General features: G+C 57.2%; 1 protein-coding gene across 3 annotated transcripts in view; it reads left to right on the forward strand.

Annotated features, from left to right (window-relative positions):
• Positions 1 to 21,868, forward strand: part of DGKZ (diacylglycerol kinase zeta) — a 41,783-nt gene extending 19,915 nt beyond the window's left edge. For 2 of the 3 annotated variants that reach the window (XM_066997843.1, XM_048065136.2), the window contains exons 2-31: positions 55 to 163; positions 909 to 1,004; positions 1,634 to 1,711; positions 2,047 to 2,103; positions 3,172 to 3,240; positions 3,672 to 3,743; positions 4,041 to 4,157; positions 4,249 to 4,320; positions 4,629 to 4,724; positions 5,002 to 5,084; positions 5,619 to 5,679; positions 6,077 to 6,190; positions 6,594 to 6,734; positions 7,103 to 7,181; positions 7,456 to 7,511; positions 8,555 to 8,617; positions 8,868 to 8,941; positions 9,049 to 9,160; positions 9,518 to 9,717; positions 10,007 to 10,107; positions 10,243 to 10,322; positions 11,488 to 11,557; positions 13,551 to 13,591; positions 14,210 to 14,400; positions 14,928 to 14,959; positions 15,748 to 15,791; positions 16,117 to 16,237; positions 16,783 to 16,819; positions 17,120 to 17,219; positions 19,804 to 21,868. In XM_066997843.1, coding sequence (XP_066853944.1) covers positions 55 to 163; positions 909 to 1,004; positions 1,634 to 1,711; positions 2,047 to 2,103; positions 3,172 to 3,240; positions 3,672 to 3,743; positions 4,041 to 4,157; positions 4,249 to 4,320; positions 4,629 to 4,724; positions 5,002 to 5,084; positions 5,619 to 5,679; positions 6,077 to 6,190; positions 6,594 to 6,734; positions 7,103 to 7,181; positions 7,456 to 7,511; positions 8,555 to 8,617; positions 8,868 to 8,941; positions 9,049 to 9,160; positions 9,518 to 9,717; positions 10,007 to 10,107; positions 10,243 to 10,322; positions 11,488 to 11,557; positions 13,551 to 13,591; positions 14,210 to 14,400; positions 14,928 to 14,959; positions 15,748 to 15,791; positions 16,117 to 16,237; positions 16,783 to 16,819; positions 17,120 to 17,219; positions 19,804 to 19,920 — 2,683 coding nt within the window. In that variant the 3' untranslated portion in view covers positions 19,921 to 21,868. Of the gene's footprint in view, positions 1 to 54; positions 164 to 908; positions 1,005 to 1,633; positions 1,712 to 2,046; positions 2,104 to 3,171; positions 3,241 to 3,671; positions 3,744 to 4,040; positions 4,158 to 4,248; positions 4,321 to 4,628; positions 4,725 to 5,001; positions 5,085 to 5,618; positions 5,680 to 6,076; positions 6,191 to 6,593; positions 6,735 to 7,102; positions 7,182 to 7,455; positions 7,512 to 8,554; positions 8,618 to 8,867; positions 8,942 to 9,048; positions 9,161 to 9,517; positions 9,718 to 10,006; positions 10,108 to 10,242; positions 10,323 to 11,164; positions 11,210 to 11,487; positions 11,558 to 13,550; positions 13,592 to 14,209; positions 14,401 to 14,927; positions 14,960 to 15,747; positions 15,792 to 16,116; positions 16,238 to 16,782; positions 16,820 to 17,119; positions 17,220 to 19,803 lie in introns of all 3 variants that reach the window. The other variant, XM_048065135.2, reaches the window with a different exon arrangement.
• The last annotated feature ends 1,827 nt before the right edge of the window (positions 21,869 to 23,695 follow it).

Genomic DNA, 23,695 nt, shown 5'->3' on the forward strand with positions numbered 1-23,695 from the left:
CGGCGTGCATTCCTTCTCCCCCGAGCTAATAGGCGGCCCTCCCGTGTCTTCCAGGAAAGCTATTGCCAAGTCCAGCCTCCAGCACATGGTAGCCCAGCCAAACCCCACGCTAGCCCTGAGGAGCGAGTCGGAGAGGCAGATCCGCAGCACCGTGGACTGGAGCGTAAGTTGTGCTGCATGTTGTAAGTTGTGTCGTGTTGCACTGGGCATTGCGTGCGACGGGCTCGTGGCCAGGAAGCAGCGGGCTCTTCCCAGGCTGAGGCTTCCCAGGTGACTTCAGCTTTGACACATTTATGGCCTCTGCCGTTGCCACCAGCTGGTGCCAGCATCTGTGCCGCTGGCAGCACCCCTTGATGCTGTGAGGAGAGGCCGCGCAGCCACAGGCAGTCCCCTGGGAGGATGGCATAGATACAGCACTTCAGCTTTTCTGTTCCTGGCATTGAGGTCTGCTGGTGGCTGGGGCTGAGCAACAGGAGCAAGCCCCTGCCCCTTCACAGGCAAAGACAGGCAGGTTTTAAGCTGCACCTTTGGGTCATAGAGCAGAAACCGTTCACGTGTGGTGAATTTTCCCCAGATGGCTCCTCTCGGGGTGGTGGAAGCAGTGCTTCTGTGCGGGACGCTTTGCAACGGGGCTGTAGGTCCTTGCTGTGGGATCTGAAAAGGGGGAGAGTTGGTTTCCTGAGGATCTCTAGGATTGCTAGTGGGTGGGTCGTGGCAGCAGCTTTGTGAGGTTTCCTTTGTGCGGATGTTAGCCCCAGTTGTGCAGCGCATCTTGTCGTCCTGGATTTAGCTTCCTCTTCCTCCCCGCACACCTCATTCCAGTTATCTTGTCCCTAGCACAAAGCAGTTTAGGGATCAGATGTTCCTCTGGGGGTGCTCTCAGAAATACGTTGTCTCGTCCCTTTCAGGAGACTGCAGTCTATGGGGAGCACATCTGGTTTGAGACCAATGTCTCTGGGGATTTCTGCTACGTTGGGGAACAGAACTGCATGGCAAAACTGCTGGTAAGTTACCTGGGGTCACCCGCGTCCCTTGCAAGGTCCGCAGATGCAGGCTGTGCTGCCACCCGGCGGAGAGACCATGAAGGTCCTGCTGCTGCCTGGTGCTGGGAGAAGAAGCGTGGGGGACCTGGAGAGCTAGCAAGAGGAAGAGACCATGTGTTCCTCCTACATCTGTGTGCTGGAGTGCTGCATCCCCAATTTCTGCCAGTGCCGACGTTTGGTTTGTGGTTGCAAACCTGCCAGAAGTGACACGATGTTCCAGAGAAAGGTTGTTGGGATCCCACATGTTTAGAGGAGGAATCTGAACCTATCTTCTCTGGAAAGACCGTTCAATAGTGGGGAAAAATGAGCACTGGAGACCCAGACGTGCTGTCTCCTGACCCTGTATAGCAGGACCAGAGCCCAGACATATTGTGGGCACCTCCCTGCTGTGTTGCAGAACCAAGAGCATTGGCTCTAGGCACGTGTTTAGATCCCTTCACTTGCAAGGTGTCTAGGTTGTATGTAACTCCTACAGGACTTGTTCTGCGCTCTGAAAAATATGAAGGCAGTGTGAGGGGAGATTGAGCTTGCTGGCCTCTGAACCCTGCTGCTCACATGTATGTTTTTCCTCCCCTTTTCTCATCCTCCAGCAAAAACCTCTCTCCAGGCGTAAGTGTGCAGCCTGCAAGATCGTAGTGCATACACCGTGCATAGAACAGCTGGAGAAAGTGAGTAAAGCCTGTTAAGCCCCTCTCTGTGGCTTGCAAAGCTCTAACAGCCTTTTCCTGGCCAGCCCTGTCTCTGGGATAGGGCAATTCAAGAGGGTTGGGAACTGCAATGTGTTGTTGCGAAGAGGGGTCCTATGAAGAGATGATACCAAAAGGAGTGCTAATGATGTGATTGGGACCCCTGGCCCCATTTTGTTCAGTGAGAGAGATAAATTGGGAGTTTCATACACAAGCACTGAACATCTCCAGAGGCTGTACTGTAGTAAAATAAACTCCAGTGGGTTTCCTTCAGGTGATGGTTTTACTGATTCCTCCCATGTGTGTTCAATCCACAGATAAATTTCCGCTGCAAACCTTCCTTCAGGGAGTCAGGATCCCGGAATGTACGGGAGGTGAGAGATGTGCCTTGGACTGTGCCCATGTCTGCCTTCTCACCTTTTCAGTTTGGTGACAAAGGGATCAGATGCTGCCAGAGTGCTCCCAGCCCATGCTGGCAGCATGTTGTCCATCAAAGCGCTGGCATTGTGCTGCCTCCTGGCTCCAAAGAGGAGGTGCAATAAAGGAATATCTCTTTGCCAGGCACCAACACAGACTGGTTGTGTGGAGAGAGGAGATTGCAAGTAGCAAAAGGCAGAGCATCTGCTGGTTTGCATGTGCTACTGCTCCTATATCTGCATGGGGGGAACCTGCAAGCAGTGTTTCCTGAGAGTTTTCTACCTTCCTGTGCTAGTCCCCAAGCAAATAGAGCAGTCAGTGGTTTCCTGAGTCTCCACGGTTTGGAAGGGGGCAGTATGGGCTCACTTTTTGCTTTATCACTCAGTCTTGCCCTGCGTTACACAGGTACTCCATGTAGCAATAGAAGAACTCCACGGTGGTTGGACCCCTTTATTCCACATCGTAACCTAGTGGGTGCTGCTTCTTTCCTCAAAGAACATGGTTGTTAGGAGCTAGGCAGGCAGCTGCTTGGCTGCAGGCACTCCGGTCATCTTGCTGTACATGCAAACTGTCTCACAGGGGTTTTTCATACCTTCCACTGTCACTTTTTTCACCTTTTACTGGGGTCATCTAGTCAGAGATATTAAGAGACAGAAATGTGATTTATTGCCAAAGTAGCATTCCACGTTGCTGCTTACCCACTCTTTTGTTTGCTTTCTGTGATTCTGTCTTCAGTTTCCCTTGCTTCCTTTTTGTTTGTTTGTTTGTTTGTTTGTTTTGTGGACTTTTCTTTTGTTTAATTCCCTCTTCTCTGAGCATCTTAAGTTGGCCTCTTGTCCCTCAGTTCTTTGGCTGTGCCTTCTCCTAGAGGTTTACTGCTGGTGCAGGTGAACAGTGGGCTTGCTGCAATAGCAGAGGTCCTAGCTCGCTTCCTCATGCCCTCATCCATTCCTCATGCCTGTTTCTCCATTCTTACACACACTCATCCTTTAACTTTTTTTTTCTTTTCTTTCTTTTCTCTTTAGCCTATAGTTGTCCGGCATCACTGGGTGCACCGGAGACGGCAGGAAGGGAAATGCCGGCAGTGTGGCAAGGTGAGAGGGCATCTTGTTTTTTTCTCAGCCTGAAGGAAAGCTAAGGTCAGACTAGGAACAATAGCAGGGCTGGGAAGCAGAATTCCTGCATAACATCCCACTATTCCTGCTAGGCCGGAGCAGCCTACGGCAAAACCAAGACTCATGCCCTGTTTTGCATAGTGAAATACTGCATAGGTCCTTCCCATTTACAGTTGTTCTCCCCCTGGGCCCGATCAGTCCCAGAGGCTACCGTCTTCCTGACATATTTTATTTGGGCAACAGCAACACTGGTGCTGTAGTGGTGGCTGGGGCTATCTGACAAGGATCCAGAGGGCTCAAGCTGCAGGCACATTCTCTTTGTTTATGTCTTTCTTGGTGGTGGGAAAGTCCTGTTGGATGATAGGAGGCTGTCAAGGAATTCCCTAAGCCTCTTATCCTTCCCTCTGCAGGGTTTCCAGCAAAAGTTTGCCTTCCACAGTAAAGAGATTGTAGCCATCAGCTGTTCCTGGTGCAAACAAGCGGTGAGCAAAGCCCCCAGTGAATGTCTTACCAGTCTGCTCTGCATCTAATGACCCCTGCTTTCTGTCGGGACTCCCCTGTCTTATTCTCTGCAGCCTGCCCTTACAACTCCTCTCACTGGGGTGGCTGGAAGCACTTTTGATAAACTTTCTCCTCAGTGCCTCCTAAGGGAAGCCTTCCCATTACAAGACTCCTATGTCATTTCCTACAGCAATGTCATGGGGGAGCTGGGAGGAGAAGGTGGCTGTCCCCAGCAAATGGAGCAGCTCAGTTTTCTCTCTGTCTCTCTGCTTCTCCAGTATCACAGCAAAGTGTCTTGTTTCATGCTGCAACACATCGAAGAGCCCTGCTCACTGGGGGCTCATGCTGCTGTCGTTGTTCCTCCCACTTGGATTTTGCGGGTCCGACGCCCCCAGGTAAGGCATATCAGCTCCTGAGTTACTGCCTGACTCCTGCTTGCCCAGCAGCTCCTCACACAGTGTTCGAGTTTCTTCCTTTTGTCTCCAGAACCCAATGAAATCCAGTAAGAAGAAGAAGAGGACATCATTCAAGAGGAAATCCAGCAAAAAGGGTGCTGAGGTAAGAGATAAGGAAACAGGACCTTGTGTTGGAAGGGCAGAGGGTCTGGGCAGCAAGGAGCAGGACTGGGAAAAAAGGGCACTTTGCAGGGTCTGTGCTGAGGTTAAGGAGAGTGAGGTGGAGGGAGGGTGCTGGGGCAAGGAGGAGCCTTGGGGGTGGCCGAAGATCTCAGAGGATGGCACAGAGGTGAGAAAGGGCTGGGATGTTTTCTTTCTCCCACTCCTGACCTGCATGATGTTAGGGCTCAGCTGGAGGTGGGAGTTTACATTTCACCAGGTTTGTTGATGAACCTGTGGCGTCTCTTGCAGGAAGGAAGGTGGAAACCCTTTGTCATCAAGCCCATGCCAGCTCCTCTCATGAAACCCTTGCTGGTGTTTGTGAACCCCAAGAGTGGTGGGAATCAGGTACGGCCTTGTCCTACACCTCCCTAAGAAGGCAGCTCTCTGAGGGCGTTGCCATTTGACTGCTGAGAATTCTGCGTAGCTTTGGTAATGTCTCAGCTGCAGAAGAGGCCAGCAACCTCCATGGTGTCGGTTTGCTACCTCCTACTTCCCACCTAACCCAGGCTTTGCCTGAGTCCCCCAGAACACCATTGTCTCAGCCTGTCCCCAAAACCAAATGCCTTCTTCCCACTGTCCACTGGGAACTGCCTGTTTCCTGAAATCTTTCGTATCCCCCTAGGGAGCCAAGATCATCCAGTCCTTCATGTGGTATCTCAACCCACGGCAAGTGTTTGACCTCAGCCAGGGTGGACCCAAGGAGGCGTGAGTACTGATGGGGGCGGCACCCTTCCCTTACCCATCCCTTCGCCAGAGCTTATTCTGCCACTCGCAGAGGCCTGATGCTTCATAGCTCCCTTGTGCAAAGAGACATTCAAACAAAAATTCAGGATTTGGGAAGCCTCTCTAGGACATGTTCTGGCCGGTCCTGACCTTCCAGTGTTTTCTGCAGGACAGATAGTCCAACCGTAAGGCTAGTGGCTAAGAGATGAGCTGGGAGGTCACATTCCCAAATCTAATTTATGTTGCATCAATGCCACGTGAGTCTGGTTTGTTTGCTGCATTTCAGTTTATCCACCTGTACAGTGGCTGTAAATACCCCACTCTTCCTCCACAAGAGCCGTTGAAAACAAAATTGCACGGCTTGCCCGCTGCTGAGGTGATAGGGAGACAAGCACAGCTTTGTGAATGCCACCTCCCTCAGGGCTCTGTGGGGGCAGGGACCCCTGCAGTGACACCTTTGCCTGGCTGCAGTCTCAGTGTCTGCCCTCCCCTCCTGTCCCTCCCTGTTCCCTGCAGGCTGGAGCTGTACCGCAAGGTCCACAACCTACGGATCCTGGCGTGTGGGGGAGACGGCACGGTGAGTCCCCCTGCCCCTTCATGCCTGCCGTAACCTTTGCAGTACCCTTTCAGCAGCCCTCCTCGCTGTAATCCAGAGCGGGGCGAAATGTGTGTGCTGTATCTGTGGTGTGACTGGTAGCACCAGATGCTGTGGGTTCCCTCATGCACCTTTCCAGGGTGCACTATTTGCATGGTGTGTTTGCTTTTGTGGTCACTGTGGGGAGCAGTGTCCCCATGGGGGTTTCTAATATCTGCTGCATACCCGTTTGGAGCGTTAAGGAACATGAAGAGCCTCAGCAGTGGCTAAGAGGACCTGTCTCTGTTTCTGTGGCCATAGCTAGTGCTCCATGTCACCTTCACCTACTTGCTGGTCCCTGAAATAACCAACTGTTTCTCCACACTCTCTGCTTGAGCAGGTGGGCTGGATACTCTCCATTCTGGACCAGCTACGCCTCAACCCACCTCCTCCTGTGGCCATCCTGCCCTTGGGGACTGGGAACGACTTGGCCAGGACACTGAACTGGGGTGGGGTAAGTGATGGGCAGTAGAGCTTACTGCTGCCAGAGGTAGGCCTGAGTGCTTTGACTCTGCTTCTAGACACACGGTGGGCATTTGCACCAACTCTCTCTAAAAACAAACCAACAAAGAAGTGTCATTTGGACATTAACTGTTCTTCTGACATTTGAATTACTCTGAATTAGATTATAATATATTAGGACATTAACAAAAGCAATCATTATTTCATACTTTCAGGAGATTTTTAGAAGGAAGATGCATTGTTTTTAACATTAAAGCCCCTTTTAGTTGTTGTGCATTCAAGTAGAATGTGTCTTTTCCACATCCTTTGCTCTGGGATGTCTGCCCACAGTCCACTGTCTCTGGGACATCTCTGGGACACAGACAGCAGGCTCACCAGATCCTGCTCTTTACCAGGGTTACACAGATGAGCCTCTGTCCAAGATCTTGTCACATGTGGAAGATGGAAACATTGTGCAGCTCGATCGCTGGAACCTCCATGTGAAGCCAAACCCTGATGCAAACCCTGAGGAAAAGGATGAGACAGCTGCTGACAAGGTGGGTCATCTCCTCTCTGCCTTCGTTCCCTGCTCCACTGAAGTATCTGCTGCACCTCTGCTTAGCAGGGAGTGGGCTGGATGCTGCATGGTCCCCTGTGGTCCCTGTTCCTGGGCTCTGCCTGTCCTGCCCTGGGGCTGTGCCAATGCCATGAGGCCACTGAGCTGAGGGCAGCAGGAAAGGGATGGTCCGTCACCTCAGGCTGGTCACCTCTAATGTCCTGAAGGGAAGATGAGTCCCCACTCAACCTCATGAACACAGTGCATAGCTTTACTCTAGCCTCACCTCGTCTTTGCCATGGCCTCACATTGGCAGCCTCATCCTGCCTGCACCAGGGTTTCCAGTCTTATTCTTCCATTCCATTTCAGCTCCCCTTGGATGTCTTCAATAACTACTTTAGCCTTGGCTTTGATGCACGGGTGACACTGGAGTTTCACGAATCCCGAGGTAGGTGGCAGCAGGGTGCGGCAGGGCTGGGGCAGGGTCTGTGATGAGGGGGTGCCACGGGGGTGGCACCTTGCAAGATGCTCTTACAAAGGGACAGAGGTGAAATCAGGGGAGTGAGTGGAGCTGTTGAGAAGCAAGAAAGGTGCCTGCAAGGGAAGAGAGCTGGGGGCTGTCCTGGCTGAGGCTGGCTGGAGAGCCATGTTTGGAGAAAAGAGGCAAGGGAAGTATTTCCACGTGCAGGCCAATGACCTGGACTTTGTTCTTTTTTCCCTAGAGGCCAATCCAGAGAAGTTCAACAGCCGGTTTCGGAATAAAATGTTCTATGCTGGGGTGAGTGCATAAGGGTGTCTGGGCATGCCCTCATTGATTCACCTAGAGAGCAGGCATGGCCCCAGCTCCTTTTCACAGTCTCAAGCCACTCCTCTGAGCTACCGGGGCCTTTATACACCCAAACTGAGCCCTGCCCCTGAAGCTGGAGAGGTGCTGGAGAAGGGCTGCAGCCCTGGGAGTTTCAGCTCTGCTTAGCTGCAAATGCTGCTGGTGGTACAGCTTACTCTCTGGCCTGTGGTACAGTTGCTCCCTTGATCTCCTGCCACTATTGTTCTTATTCTCAGGCTTGTGGACAGTCAGCCAGGCAGGACCTCCCCAGAGCTGTGGGAAGGCAGGCTGGCCCTCCTACAGGGGAGCGGGAAGCCTCTCTATACAGTCCCCACACTACTTTGGTCTTTTTTTTTTTCCTTTTTTTTTAAAACCTTGAGCCAGTTACAGCTCCCTGGCTAATAATGCCTTCTAGAGTTTGTGTCTCAGGGTCTTGTTTATTTGTCCATCCCCAGGCCCTCAATGTACCTCCCTACCCAGGAGATAGGTGACTGGTATTTGGCAGTACTAAAGGCCAAATGCTGCTCTGCACCATCTCACATCTCTTCCAGTTGTCTCCCCTCCTCCCTGCACAGTTAAACACAAAGGGAACCTTAGGATCTGTGCAACAGAAGCCATACAATCTCTCCTGGTATCTCTGAATGGGGTCACACAATCCCTGTTTTATGCTTGAGACTGAATTTGTCTCTCATGACCCGAGTGTCTTAGTAGAGGAAACCCCCCTTGCCTGTTCTTCCCTAAAGCCAGGACTGGGCTAGCAGGGGAAAGTGAGAGCATGGTACTGAAGCTGTGAGGTGCCCCAAGGTTTTCGGTAGGTAAAACGTCAAGAGGAATAGATCAGGTTGTCTTGGGAGGGGGAGAGAAGAGAATTTCTCCAGTTGACAGGGAGGGTCTTTGCTCCTCTCAGCAGCCGAAGTCTGAGGGTGGATGGCAGGCTTCCTGGCTGCCCACTTCAGTGAACGCCTGGGCACTAACTTTGTCTCTTGCCTTGGCAGACGGCTTTCTCCGACTTCCTCACAGGGAGCTCCAAAGATTTAGCGAAGCACGTCAAGTTGGTTGTGAGTGTGCATCAGTGCTCTGGGCCAGGGAGGGGGGCAAAAACTGCATTGGGGATGAGGAGTGCCCCCTCTAAGCACACCGAGTACCTCAGTGCTGGGGAAAAGGATGTGTTCCTTGGGGCATCAGCTTCCTCTGGCTTGGAGGTCAGTGACGACGAGGAGCAGAGGGGGAGGCTGTTTCATCCCAAGTGGGTAGGGTGGGACAGAACCCCTCGTTCCAGCAGCCTGAATGTCCCTGTGTTGTCTCCAGTGTGATGGGACAGACCTGACCCCCAAGATCCAGGACCTGAAGCCCCAGTGCTTGGTCTTCCTGAACATCCCCAGGTGAGCAGCCCCAGGACCTGCCCTTGTGTGCTGGACTCCTCCCTGCCTTCCAACAGACCTGTGCCCGAGTCTGAGGGTGCCTGTTCACGCTCACTGTCCCTTCACAGGTACTGTGCAGGCACTATGCCCTGGGGCAACCCCGGTGAGCACCACGACTTCGAACCACAGCGCCACGATGACGGCTGCATTGAAGTCATCGGCTTCACCATGACATCCCTGGTGAGCTGGTGCTGTTGCTTGTGGTAGCTAGCAACCAGAAGAGTGGCAGGGGGTTGGAGTTAGAAGACCTTTGAGGTCCCTTCCAACCTGAGCCATTCTATGATTCTCTGAGTGACTGGTCCCATCGCCCAGGAGTCAGGGAGCCCCATTGCTCCTCAGCTCCCCTCCCGTGGAGTTGTGGTGATGGCATGTGTGACAGTATCTGAGATTTAGGCAAGGTGCTGTCATGCACTGATCCCTGTGAATCGCCCGAAACCCTGAGAACTCAGTTCACTTGCAAAGTCTGGCTGTCAGTGGGTGTTCTCCCCGTCCACCTCTCAGTCCGTGCTCTGCTCTCACTCTGGAATTCTTTCACAGGCTGCTCTGCAGGTGGGTGGCCATGGGGAGCGGCTGTGCCAGTGCCGGCAGGTGGTTCTCACCACGTCCAAGGCCATCCCCATGCAGGTAGACGGGGAGCCCTGCAAGCTGGCAGCTTCCTGCATCCACATCTCCCTGCGCAACCAAGCCAACATGGTGCAGAAGACCAAGCGGCGCAACTCCATGCCTCTGCTCAATGAGTAGGTTCCTCAGATCAGCCGGTCACCTCCTCTCCAAAGCAGAAGGGATGGATGGGAAAGGGAAAGGACTCATCCGTCACTCCCATGAGCATTTTGATCCTCTCAAGGAGGGGCTGGGAAGGGATCAGGCTGCAGAGGTGTGGCCAGACCCTCATGCTGGAGAAGCTGCTGGTGGCAAGCTCCCCACCCCAGCCTGTGTTCTTGCTTGTATTGGAGGAGTGGGGTGGGTAAGAAGAACGTGAGCTGTTACTTTCTGACCCCTTCTCTTTTCCTTCCCCCCTGCATGCAGCCAGCAGCCAGTACCTGAGCGGCTGCGAATCCGGGTGAGCCGAATCAGCATGCGTGACTACGAGGCACTGCACTACGACAAGGAAAAGCTCAAGGAAGCCTGTGAGTGACCACCTGAGTAGCCAGGGGTGGGAACTGCACTCCCCAAGTCCAGCGGTGCCCTCAGCTCAGCTGTGTGAGGTGCTGGGGATCAGGCAGAATCTGCTCCCTGAGTTGCGTTTGTGTCCTGTTGTGCAGCCGTGCCACTGGGGATCATCGTGGTTCCAGGAGACAGTGACCTGGAGTTGTGCCGGACCCAAATCGAGAGGCTGCAGGAGGTGAGGCTCTGCATGGGAAGTGGTTAGGCCGGATGCTGGGAATGGAGGGGCTGGGATTTCTAGGCCTCCTTGATCTGCACACACCAGCACACATGCTCTTGTTTCTGGTAGCAGCTCATGGTTTGCTTTAACCACGTGATGGAGGCAGGATCCCAAGGTGGCTGGCATATTTCTCCCTGCTCTCTAGCAGCTTATTTCTCAGCATTGCTCTTCTGACCTTGTTCTCCAGGACCAGAGTGTTGGTGGCCCAGAAAAATTATGGGGCAGGGGAAGAGGCCAGTACATATCCTACAGGGACCTGTCACCTCCTGGGTGTTCATGGGGAGACCTTTCCTCTCTCCATTTACTTGTTACACTGTGTGTTCCTTCAGCCTTCTGCAGGCTCTGTCTCCTTGCACAACTCTGCCTCTCCCTGGGTGCCTGGATTAGGGTTGCCCCCCCTCCAAATCTTTTCACTTGCAAGTACTAACTTTAGTGCTCCTGCCACTGTGCTAGCGCATGCCCCCAACCTGCACACAGGCTGCATAAACCTTGCTCCTGGTGAGCAGTGCCTTCCGAGCCCACAGCGTGGCTTCTGGTGTTGTACTGCACAATCCACTTTTCTCCCAGAAGATCTACAGGACAACCTTCCAACCCGAGCCATTCTGTGTTTTACCCCTTCTCTCTCCTTGAGCAAATCCTGTGCTCTAGCCCCGGAGCAAGGCAGGGACCTTGGCCTGGCAGGATGTAAAGCTTCTTGCCACATCTGCAGTGTGGTGACAGAGCCAACCCCTGTGGGACCAAAGAAGGGATGGGGGGCTGCCCAGACAGACACTGTAACAGCACACCTTGCCTTTCTGCAGGATTTCCCTCCACAGCCCTCTGCTTTGCAGCGCCTGCTCTTTCAGGTGTGTATAGCTTCACTCTGTCCCCCAGGCCCATCTATCATGTGCACGATGCTGGTCTTGTGGGCTCATCTTGTGGCATTTCTCCAGTGAGATGGCGTGTTAGCTCTGGTTTGTCCCATGCTGTTCCTCATCACCGTGTGCTGTGACTGTGTTCAAAGATTCCCTTTCTGTCCAAGCACCTGCAGCCCTCCAGTCTGCAGGGACCTCCCAAAGCAGGAGGGACAAGCTGGGGAGAGAGCAGGAAGGCCAAGAGACATAACTCCTCTTTTTTTATGCAGGAAGGAGATGGAGCCAAACCGAAGACACTGTCATCCCAGAAGCTGTCACCAAAGTGGTGCTTCCTGGACTGTGAGTATCATGTTCCCCTGGGAGCACTGCTTGTGCATGAATCGGGGGGCGATGGGACAGACCTTGGGACTCAAGGATGCTGGGGTCTTTGCAGCCAGGTTCAGTAGTTCTTGGCCCCAGCCTGTGCCTCTGGCTGCTTGCCACAAGTGAAGCAATGAGCCTGCCAGGCCAGGAGCATCTGCTGGTCTCCAGCCCCCAGAGCTGAAGGTGGCTCTGTAGTACATGCCTGGTCTTTTCAGGACTGGTGGGGTTGCTCTCCTGTGTCGTGCAGGCAGGGGGCCCCCATGCTCCAACACGCTGGGAGCAAGACATCGCCTTGTGTATCCTGGAGGTATGGGGACGAGTCTCCCTGCCGGTCTTCAGCTGCTTCTCCTTCCCATCCCGGAAAGAGCTTTCTCATTTCTCTTTGTCTTCGCTGACCTGGAGGCCAGAGCTCTCCCTGTGTACCTGGAAGCTGGCCGAGAGAAGTGACTACCAGTGATATTTCATCTCCCTGACTTGCAAGAGGAGTTTCTAGCTCCCAGTAGCAGGGCTCAGGGCAGAGCAGAGCTGCCCTCCTCCTGTGTTGTCAGAGGGCAGCACACAGGAGCTTAGGCCCTGCATGCAGGAGGGCTAATGGGGGCCAGGAAGAAAGCCAAGAGCAAAAGCCAGCCCCATCCCCAGAGCTGACAGCCACCGCTGACCAGGTCAAGGCCTTTTTGGACGCAAAGCAGATGATTCAGGGGTACTGACAGGTCATCTGGAAACCTGTCCTTTCTCCTCATCTCAACAGAGATACTGCTGTGTTTCCCCTGAGATTGCAGGTCTCAGGCACACGTGTTGGGCCTCTTCATCCTGGAAGGGGACACCACGCACAGCCACGAGTTGCAACATGGGCTCGGGAAGCCTCATGCTAGGCAGAAAGGATGTAGCTTCTCCCTTGGTGCCTTCAGCCCTGCATGCGGAGCTGCTGGGATGGCTGCTCCCAGGTGTCACTACGCGGACTGCTTTCCCTCCTCCAGCCAGTCTCCCAGCAGCAGGTTCTGAGCTCAGGAAAATGTGTCAGGAAGGAGGCCAGAGCCTCATTCAAGACAGCGCAGGCTCATTAAAGCGGCTGAATTACAGCAGCTTCATGGCTGTAAATCTCCAGCCAGGACAGGCTGAACGGGGTTCTTTCACTCCTCTAATCTGCTTTGGCCTGTCCCCACTCTTTCTGCAGAGAGAATTCCCCGGGTCCCCAAGGGTCTCACCAGAGCAACCTCACCTGGGCAGCCACCAGCAGCCTGGTGGGACACAGGGGGAATGCCACCATGCCGGGGGACACAGTTATCCTGCTGCTGTGTAATGAGCAGAGGGTGGCCTGAGCCTCTCCTGCTATCCTGGGAGAAAGGGGCTTGAATTTTCAGCAGGGAATGGCACGCTCAGTTGTGCCTGGCGGCCCTAAGCTCTGACGTGGCCTTGTGGTGGTCCATGGAAAGTTACCTCAGTAAAGCCAGAGTACGGCTGAACTCATTGTTCTTCCAGCCCCTAGTGCCACAATTTCCTTGTGCTGTGCACCGAGGTGTATCACGTTAATTGGGGTATCTCCTCACCTCTCCCTAGTGGATTCTTATATGAGCACAGCCTTGAGCTTCTTCTCTTCTCTCTAATGCTGCACTGCAGCTGCAATGCCCGAACACCTCAAAGCCCCCAGAAAGGCCATGGTGCCAGCTAGGTGTGCTCTTGCCTTCCCTCTGCCTCCTGATGTTGCCAGGAATCACTGAGGAGAAGACACTGAGCAAAGGCATGTTGCATGGGGCATGGAGATCTGTAGGGCTGCCTCTCAGGTGGAGAGAACAGCGGGTCCCAAAGGGCAGGGGGCCGCTCCTGGCTGGGGGGTGCTGTTGGCTTTGCTGTGCCCTCTGTGCAGCCCACGGAGTGGCTGAAAGTTCACCAACACCCAGTGGTGGGGAGCAGCCACCCCGCTCGCTCCCCACCAAGAATCACCCCATCTGCCTCTGTCCATGTCTTGCAGCAACCACGGCGGATCGGTTCTACAGGATAGACCGCGCGCAGGTGGGTATGGGGAAAAACAACCTTAAACTGAGGTGGGGGAAGCTCAGGGGATGGAGACCACCGAAAGCAACCCAGACTGCTTGAAGCTAGGGGGTTGGACGTGGAGGGTGGATGTCTAATGCCTCAGCCCAGAGCAGGTGGCAGCTGGGGCAGGAGGAAAACCCTGTAGGGTCACGGTGGGAGCCACCCCTCCAGAGGCTGTCTCTCACTGATGCATGAGTTTGTCTCGATGTCACCTGTGCGCAGTGGAGGCAGCTGGCAGGGTCAAGGTTGTTTTAACCTGGCCAAGTGTGGATTAGTGTCCAGGCATCGTCAGGGGTGCACTTTGGGCCAGTTCAGGAGTCCTGTGAGGGTCTGAGGACTTGGGAACCTTGAACGGGGATGGGATTTGTGCCAGCCTGGGGTGAGGGCTGGGAGAAGTGAGGCAGCAAAGGCATGCCTGACCATGGCCCTGGGCACTGGTGATGACAAGCTTCCTGGGGATGGACAGGGTGGGATCCAGCTCCCTTCACTGCTGAGTGCCTGGGTGGGACACAAGGCATGGGGCATGAGCGGATGGGAGGTGGAGCTGCACAGAAGTAGGTCTTGCTTCTAAAGGGACTGACTTGTGCATTCCAGGAGCACCTCAACTACGTGACAGAGATCTCTCAGGATGAGCTCTATGTGCTGGACCCAGAGCTGGTGATCACCCAGACTGTGGGCACCTCTCCTGCCATGCCTGACCTTGTGGACTCATCCGCTGCACCTACTGGGCACCATTTTGCATTCCCCTCCTCTTCCTCCTCTCCACCCTGCTCTCCTGCCCCCGTGTGAGTCTGGAGTGTGGAGAAATAGGGTGCTGGGCCTCAGGAAGGATGGGCAGCTATGGGGGAGTCATGGTTAGCTTCACAGCCTTGATCCCTGGGCTGGATTGAAGAAGTTACTCCCAGGAAGTGAGCAAGAATTCACTGCTAAGTTAGACCCAGGGGTGGGATGCTGCCCTGCCATTCCTGCTCCCTGCCGGCTCAGCTGAGGGCAGTGGAGCAGCACAAGGCAGCTCGGCCACAGGGCTGAGCTCCAGCACCCTCCCTGTCCATGGGCATGGGTCAGGCCAGCCTCGGGTGCAGGTCAGGAGCTGGGGGCAGCAGCAGAAATGGGAGTGGGGGTGGGAGAGAATCCAGCTCGGGAAAGCAGCAGATGGCACGGGCAAAGGACAGCTAATCCTTTGGCCTGCTGCTCCTGCCTGCTGGAGGAGTGCCACAGGTAGGCATCTCCACAGCCGTCCCTCCACCCGCTGTGTGCCCTTCTGGGTGTCGTGCTGCCAGGGTTAGTTACGCCTTTTCTTCTTCCCTTCCAGTGCTGAGGCTGAGCTCTGCCTCCCGCACAAAGGTGAGTTCTTCTGTCCTCACCGCAGGCGCCGAGCAGGGCTCTCAAGCTGTCGTGCCTCCTCGCGTGTCGAGCTATTTTGGGTTCCTGCCATCACTTTTTGGCCTGTCCTTTCTCTGATGTGCAGCCAGGAGCCCTGCAGCTCGTGTGCTAGGCGGGGGCGGGTGACCCCAGAGGCGGGCGGGAGAGACCTGAGGATGATTTGTGGAGCGGCCCGGCCGGGCCGAGCTGCGTGGGGAGGGCAGGAAGCGGCACGGCAGGGGGGTTAATCCCCCACCTGCGGAGCCGTGTGCCGCTGGCTGGGCCAGGGGATGTCTCTGCCAGGCCGCTGCGGGAGCTCGGGTGGTGGGAGCACAAGGTCAGGGGCCTCGCTAAGCTGAGCAAATGGAAAGAGTTTCCTGGAGCTTGAGCAGAGCCCAGTGCCTGGAAGTGTGAGTGAGTCACTGGTGAGAGGCGTCTTGGCCGCCGGCCGACACCCAGATCTGCTCCCTGCTTCCATTACGAGGCATCCTGCCCACGGGCAGAGCCCCCTGCTCCTGCGGCACACGTCTCCCTGGGACTGAGCTCAGGCTGCACCCCCAGGTACAGGGGTGCATTGTCCCTCACCTACCTGAAGGTGCCGGAGCCGTATAAAATCAGCATGGCTGCTGTTCACCCTGAGAGCAAGGGCTTAGCACCTGGAGGACCTCAGCTGACTTTGAGCCTCTGGTGTCCAGCTCTTGGCTCCCCAGTTAGATAAATAGCATTACAGCTTTGCTTTTCTGATCCCAACCCATCTCTCTTCTTTGCAGATGACCTTCTGATAGAAGCTGCCAAGAGCGGCGACTTCAGCAAGGTAGGCGCTTTGGCTGTGTGCCACGACACGCAGCCGGGGCTGGCGCTGAACATCACTGCTGACCTGCAGCAGCTCCTGTTGGGGCCCTGCCTCCAGGCAGCACCCAAATGGGTGAAAAGCAGGCAGGCTCCCGGCAAGGAGCCCTGATCCTCAGCTGGGGAACATGGAGGGAAGGGACTTGGCAGCGTGGCTGAGCTGGACAAAGCTCCCTGCCAGGCACCGAATACCCACGCAACCTGCTGGGTACGCCAGGGACGCAGTGCCAGGGCTTGAGGGTTATGGATGAGAATGGAAACTCATCTGGAGCTCTCTGGCAATCCTGTAGTTCCAAGAACTGCACCGGGCTGGAAAAGACCTGATGGTGCGAGACTCCTCGGGCCGGACCGTCCTGCACCACGCTGTCAAATCAGGGAGCAAGGACATCGTCAAATACATCATCGAGAATGGTGAGCTGGGGCTGGCTTGCTGTGGCCAGAGTGCCACCCTTGGCAAAGGAGGCTGGCAGCCGACAAAGCCTGACCCTCTGCAGGGAGGGGATGCTCCCGGGCACAGGATCCCATCCCTCCAGATTCGTTACGCCCTCCCACTGTGGCACGGGCTTTCTTTAGCGTCTGTCTGCAAGTATTGGGGTGCCCCCAGGCTGTTACCACATCCTTGCTGGGACCAGTGTGTCTCTGGGAAAAATTTCCCAGTGTCCCGCTTCTGCTTTCAGGGGAGCTGACCTGTTGTTTTTGGCAGCTCCTACTGAAATGCAGGCTGATTTATTTTTATTTAGATATTTCTCTGTAATGAGACTACAAGCAACTCTTCTTCCCTGCTCTCAGCTGGGGTCAGATGCAGTTGCTGGCCCGAGTGCTTTGGAGCCGAGCCCCTTGCAGGCGGTGCAGATAGCAGCCCCTACAGGCAGAGGCAGCGTGTGACTGGGGAGCGAGCAGGCCCAGCTCTGCCCCGCAGCTGGGTCTCACTTGCCCTGCACTCTTTCTCTTCACAGCCCCTTCAGAAATCCTCGATGCCACAGAGGAAGAGAAGTAAGTTGTTTCCTGACCTGTTTTGCCTTGTTGGCTGGACCCCCCGCACGATGACTAGAGTCACCCGGGCCCTTCTCATGCCCTGCTGTGCTCACTGTAATCCCCAGCCAAGGTTTCCAGCCTGTTCTGGACCGACCGTCCCCAGGCAGCATCCCCTCCTCTGCCAGGGCTGCCCGGATGAGCATGCAGCCCACCGTGAGCTCCTTCTGCATCCCGAGGGACATCCCTCACACGCAGCGCTTGTCCCGTCTCGGCACATTTAGGGGGAACGTCTCACATCTCCCCATTTCTTCCCCTCAGCGGTGAGACCAGCTTGCACCAGGCTGCAGCGTTACGCCAGCGCACGATCTGCCACTACATCGTGGAGGCTGGGGCGTCGCTTATGAAGACGGACCTGCAGGTGATGGCAGAGGGCTGGGAAGGGGCTTGCTGGGGGCACCGTGGGGCTGGCAGGAGCAGGGCCTCACAGGGCTGTCTGAGGAGGAGCTCAGCAGTGTTTTGGCTGGAGCCTTTGCCAGCAGGCAGCCTGCACGTGGGAAAGGCGCAGAGCTGGGAGGAGAGGAGCCATTCGGGGTTCCCAGCAGCAGAGGGGTTAAATCCCTCTTCTCCCCCCCCCCCTCCCATTTGCTTCTCCCTCTGTTGTTTTATTAAATTAGGAGCAAGGCGCTGGAATGTCTCATCCCTGTCTCCCCCTTCCCACCCTCTGGGGTCACAGCGAGGACAGTCTCGCTGGCGAGCTCCCTCCCAGCTGCGGGGCTCCCCCCGCGGAGCCGGGCTGGGAGCGCTCGGAGCTCCTCGGGTGAACCAGAGAGTGTCAGCAGGCGGTCGGGGCCCTTTCGTTCACATGCCAGATTAATTGAGATGTGTCTTGGTGCCAGGGACTTGTGCCAGCCCCCGCAGGGGAGCTGCAGGAAGGGGGCCGAAGCGGTGTTTTGGTACGCAAGGTTCCTGGGGCTGGCGTTGCAGCGGAGGGGATGTGCTCCCGTCTGACAGGGGAGATGAAGTACCAAGTCCAAAAGGTGCAGCCTGTGGGGCTGGAACTAGGGATGCAAACTCGCTGGGGCTGGTGGAGCTTGGGGGCTGCCTCAGACAATGAGCGGCCCCTTTGCCAGCTGCCGGGGAGATGCTGTACAGACAATCTCTGGCTACCGATCAGTCCTCCTGTTTGCTGGCTGTGCGCAGCGCCTAGGGGGGCTGGCCCGCTGGGGCCTTGGCCAGTAGCCACAGGATGAGAAGAAGGTGATGCCCAGGTGAGGGGAGGCTGGGGAGAGCCGGCAGGAGAGGGCAGCTCAGGAGGCTCGGCCCTTCTCTGCCCGGTGGGCAGGGGCGCAGGTTGCTCTCCTGAGGCAGCTGCCTGATGAGCAGCCTCAGACCTGCCAGCACAAAAAGGAGCCCAGCTCAGGAATGACAGCCTGCCCCGGGGAGCGGGGCTTGCGTGTGCCTGTGTGAGCACATGCCCGGCTTTGTAGCTGTCTGGGGACCCATCTGCTCCACAGCGCTGACCTTGTGTAGCCCCCCGGGTTACAGCCTGCCTGCACAGGCAAGAGCTAGCCTCGGTAGGAAGCCTGCTGCAGGACCCTTTGTCAGACCTGCCGCACAGCTGGGAGACAGTCTGATCCGTCCCCTGCAGCGGCGAGGGGGGCTGGCCCTTATCAGGTAGCACGCATCAGCCCGGCTCTGCAGAGGGGCCCTGGGAGCTCCAGTTTCAGGCTGTGGGTCTGGGCAGGCAGTGCTGGATCAAGGCTTCTGCAGGGGGACGAGGAAGAAACTCAATTCCTCCTCCTTTTTTTCCCCCCCCCCCTTTGTTAAATGACTGCTCGGATTCAGTCGATGCAGAGAGGAGGCCCCCCGAGGAGAGCCCGAGCAGTGAAGCACAGAACAGCCTCCAGCCCCCTGCCCGAGTGCCTGCTTGTGCGGGACCTTGTGGCATGCCCGTGTGTGTGTGTGCGTGCGTGCAAAATAGGTTCTTGCACACTTGGCAGCCAGAACAGCGGCATCCCCAGGAGTTTGTGTGAGCGTGCAAGAAGATGTGCCTGTGGGAGTCCCTGTTCCAGTCCCGCTCCCAGTGCAGCCGGCGGCCGTGCGTGCGTGCCGCGTCGCTCTGTCTTTGCGGCGGGGTGGGCTCGAGCTTTTGTCCGCAGTTGTACCCACGCACGGTGGAGGCTCCTTGTGCCCGGCCATTGTTCGTGCTGAAGCAATGTAGCTGTGGGTTGTCCTGAGGGCCCCCGCGCCCCGCTGCAGCCACCCGTGCCCTGCTGTGCGCCGCGGGACGAGCTGGGCAAGCCGTGCTTCCCTTCGGGGGCCGGTTTTCAATGGCAGCGGCAGAGTGCCAGGTTTCTGTGGCCTTTCTCAGCAGAGGGTTTGTTCAGCACCGCAGAGCCCGGGCACTTAACGAGAAGGAGCGAGGAGCAGGGGGAGGGAGGGGGAGAGGAGACGTAGCGGCGAGCTGTTAACAGATTTGCTTTTTATGGAGTGCGGGAGTTCATTAGTGGACACAGTCCAGATGGCTGCAATAAGCTGGTGAAATGTGAGCCTCCTCCGGGAGCGGGAGCGCTGGTGAGGCTGCGAGAGGGAAGGGGGGTTGGTATTCCCGGGCATTCCCCAGACATACCCCTCATTCCTCACCCTCTCCTGCCTGCCTCTGCAGAGCCGGGGAAGAGCAGGTCACCGAGACCAGCCTTTGTCTCCGTTGCGGGGCTGGTGAAGGTGGGACTGGTCCTTCTCCTGTCCCGCCCGCAGGGCTCATGGCCCTTCAGGGGACGGCTTCCAGCCCTGCGGCTCAGCCGGGCTCCTCGGGAGCTCCCTTTTGCTCCGTAGCAGGCACACGGGCAGTGGGTGCTGCCTGCCTCAGGGCTAGGCTGTGGGCTCTGCGGGACCCATCCAGAGTCACCTTTTTGATGGGGGAACCTCAGGGTGCCCAGAGGGCTGGCGAGGCAGCATTTAGGCAGTGCCCAGCGCACTGACGTGTTGCCTCCCCCGTGCAGGGAGACACCCCCAAGCACAGGGCAGAGAAAGCCAATGACCCTGACCTGGCTGCCTACCTCGAGAACCGACAGCACTACCAGATGATCCAGCGGGAGGACCAGGAGACAGCTGTGTAGTGCTCAGCGTGCCTTAGCCCAAGCCAGCTCGGGCAGGACGAGAAGAGGACGGCACCTGGCAGAGCTGTGAGTCTGGCCCAGCCCTCCCTAGGTGTCAGCCTAGGAGGAGGAGATGGAGACAGCAGAGCTCTGCTCCGGGCTGGGCTGGGACTCTGTTTGAGGACAGTGGGTATTTGGGACTTGAAGCCCGGCTCTTTGTGTGTCCCCCTTTGCCCCTCATCCACCACGTTCCCTGCTCTGGACGGGCTCCATCCCAAAGCCCCACCAGGGGTGGAGCCGCCCATCACCTTTGCACAGGGGAACGATGCCGGTGCCCCCGGCAGGTCCTTACCTGTGATCCACGTGGGATGTCATTGCTCGCCCCCCTCCCTGCCGGCAGTGCCCTCCATTAGCCGCTTCACTCGGTTCACGTCCCGTTCCTCCTCTCCTCCCAGCAGCCATGGGAGGTGCAGGCAGACAGCAGCATTGCCTGCGCAGGGGCTGTGAGCCTAAAACCTCGCCCCGAGGGAAGCTCCGCGACTTACGGCCTCTGAGTCCTCTTCCTTCCTGCTGCTTTGGGACTCTGCAGCAGGAGGAAAGTCCCTGGCGTGTTAGGGGACGTGCACCCACCCCTTCCTCAGGGCATCTGGGACTAGCGCAGCTGGAAGCCTGGCAGCCGCTGCCCTCCTGGTTGCCTTCAGTGCTGGGGTCCGTGCTGCTCTCAGGGATTCCCCCCGCGCCCCCAACCTGTGGATGTGCATCCTCTGAGCGTGACTTCTGCCATCCCCACAGACTGGACACAGGGCTTTGCAGGGAAAACCTGGGAGGGTGCCATGCCCAGACACAAGCTCCCTGGGCAGGCTGCCAGCCCACCTCCCAGGTTTTAGCAGAAAGAGGGGTTCGGATGCATGGGAAGCATCAGGGACCCCGGCCCTGAGTCACGCATGTGATGGGATGGCATTTTGGGTACCACCTGCCACGGGGCACGAGGCACTGTCTGCCCTGCAGAAGCTGTGAGCCCTGAGGTAGCAGAGCAGCCCCTGCAGCAGCTTTTGCAGTAGCAGCAGCAGTCTCTGGGATGCAGAGGTGCCAGCAGGGGAGGAGAGCAGGCAGCCGAGTGTGTTGTGGACCTGCTTGGCATGTTCAGTCAGGTCCAGGTTGCTGCTGGCAGGTTGAGTACCAGCAGAGGAGGCTGGGGCAGCCCCACCGTGCACTCACACCCAGCTGTGGCTGCTGCACAGTGCCGGCTGACACCGTTTGCATCTCCCCCACAATACCAATACCAAAAAGAACGAACGTATCACGATACCACAGAGAACCACAATACTGTTCAGGCTTTAGGTTGGGGGGCAGAGTTACCCTCGAGTATGGGGGAAGCTGAGCCAGGGCAGTGCGTGAGGCTGGTGTTGGGGTTCAGCAGCAGAATCAGCAGTTTAAATCCTTGTCCCGACTGTGATGCTCTAGCAGTGCCAGGAGTTCCCATCGGTGCTGCTCGCTAGCTGCAGACGGACAAGACACTGTCATCTTCTCAAAGGTGCAAGCTGCTGCCTCCCAGCCAGGGCACCCAGCCTGGCCTGGGGGCGTTTACAGCCTCAGCTTCCCCCTTCCTCCCCAGTTTTATATGTTCCTTTAGTTTTTGTACAGGTAGTTCAGAGACACACTGTCCCCCTCCCCGCCGGGCCCCTGCGCGTGTGAGCCGAGTTGCTGTGCAATTCCACGTCTGGCTGTTTTTTAGGCAGAGGCGGAGGGGGTGTTTGTAGCCCTGCCCGCAGAGGGCAGGGGATCTGTGCAATACCTGGTTCTGTGTTTCCCAGATGCTGTCGTAGGACTGTATTTTTGTAACTCTGTAAGGGTGCCGGCTCTAGCAGGCCCAGGGCCTGGCATGAGCCTGCGCTCCCATTGCTTTTCAACTTTGACTGTTTGGATGTTGTTGTTTCTTGCCATTGAAATAAAGAGTTGGATGTTTTAATTCCTCCCTCCTTTAATTGCTGCTGCAGTGGGCACGGCGTGGGGGACAGCTGGCTGGCCCTGAGCGAGGTCTGACCCCAGGTCTCCTGTCCCACGTCCCATCGCTATTCAGTGTCGTGTGGAACAGGGAGAAGACCCACCGCCATCCCAAGTGATGCAGAAGAGCTGAGAAGTGTGCCAGGAGCTGCCAGCTCCTGCTCCTGCCCTGCTCACGCTGTTCTGGGCCGGGAGGCGGCAGTCCCGCAGTCATGCCCGGTTTGCCCTTTGCAGCTGCGCGGCTCTTGATGGGTTACTACAGCAGCATCCCACCTCCAGCACCAAGTTCCTGCAGGGCCCTTCTTTGTGTCAGGCTGTCCGCCTGCTCCACAGGGGACGAGCCTGCCTTCCCGTCCATCCCCAGCCTCGCAGGGGGGCACAGGGCTTCTGCTTCCAGCGCTGGGCACTGGGGTGGCAGCGGCAAGGTTCGGGATCAGCCGCAGCAGGAGGACTGCTATCTGGTTACAAAAGGAGGGGATTAGGAAGGCTTCTGCCTCCAGCCCAGCCGCTGACGTGTCAGGATGCCTGTGGCCAACACCATCCCTCCCGCGGAGTTTCCTTCGCAGAGGGGAGGTAATCGATCCCGCCAGGCCCAGCAAGGGAGCTGGAGACAGGCGCGGGCTGCGGGCCCGTACCTTGAAGTCAGCTTCCCGAGGGCAGCCTGGCCGCCTGCCTGGCACCACCGCGGCCCCCTCTCCATCCCCCGCCACATCGTCCCTGCCCCCCGAGCTCCCCTCGCTCTGGCTGCAGCCCGGGAGCCGCCCGAGCTGGCAGAGGGACCCGCGGGGTGCCAGGCCCTGCCCGGGGCCCAGCCGCACGCGGTCCCGGCCTGCTGGCGCTGGGCCCGCGTCTCCGCAGCGAGGGCTGCCAGTAACCATGGCAATGAGTTTTCCAGCTGCCCTGGTGTCAGGTTTATGGTGGGGGAGAGGAGCGGTCCCTGTGTGGGCAGCACGGGGCATGTGTGAGCACCCATGGGGACCCTGCCAGCCCTGGGGTGAGGGCGCTCGGCGCGTTAATCGCCACCTGTGCCCGCGGTGTTCTCACCTCACCCACGTCCCAGCGAGGTGCTTTCCCCCGACACGTAGCCGTGTCCCCGTGCTGGCACTGCTGCAGTGTGCGGTAACGGTGCCCCAAGGAGCAGGCTTTTTGTGCCAGGGGTGTAAAACGTGCCACCAGCACGCCGCGAATTGCCTGGTGACGTTGTTAGGGGTAAAAAGCCCTAGCGAAGCGGTGGCGGGGAAATGCACCTGGGTTTGTCACGCTTGCTCTCTTCCCTCCTTCCCTTGGTATGAGGCCCCTTTCTGCAAACACAGCCTTCTGCTTCTGATTTGAGCTGCAGGAGCCGTTTCCCCTGCATCCCGCAGAAAGAGCCCGGCAGGGACCGAGCGCGGCCCCATCTTAAAACGTGGGGGGGGCTTTGCCCAGAGCTGCACCCTACCTTGGGCAGCACCGTGCTGGGGTCTCCGAGGGGTTCTCTGGCTCCTGTCCAGGGCAGGCTGAAGGAAACCAGCGGTGCTCACCCAGCTGCCAGCTCTTTCCCAGCGTGAAGCGGTTCTGGTTTGCTCATCGCAGCCCCGTAACCCAGCCCGGTGTGCGTGCCCCACGGCTCCCGCAGCAGCCCCGGGGGCTCTGCCGGCCCTCCTGCCCCTGCAGCCCACAGCAGCCAGCTGTCAGGGCATGAGTTTTATGTGTCACTCTTGGAAAGGGAGAGAAAAAGCTCATAGAAACCAGTGCCCTGCTCTCAGCAGCCTTCCTGCTGGCTCAGGGGGTGGAAAATGGCCTGGCTCCCCAC

Source organism: Anser cygnoides, chromosome 5, assembly GCF_040182565.1.
Source record: "Anser cygnoides isolate HZ-2024a breed goose chromosome 5, Taihu_goose_T2T_genome, whole genome shotgun sequence".
NCBI lineage: Eukaryota > Metazoa > Chordata > Aves > Anseriformes > Anatidae > Anser > Anser cygnoides.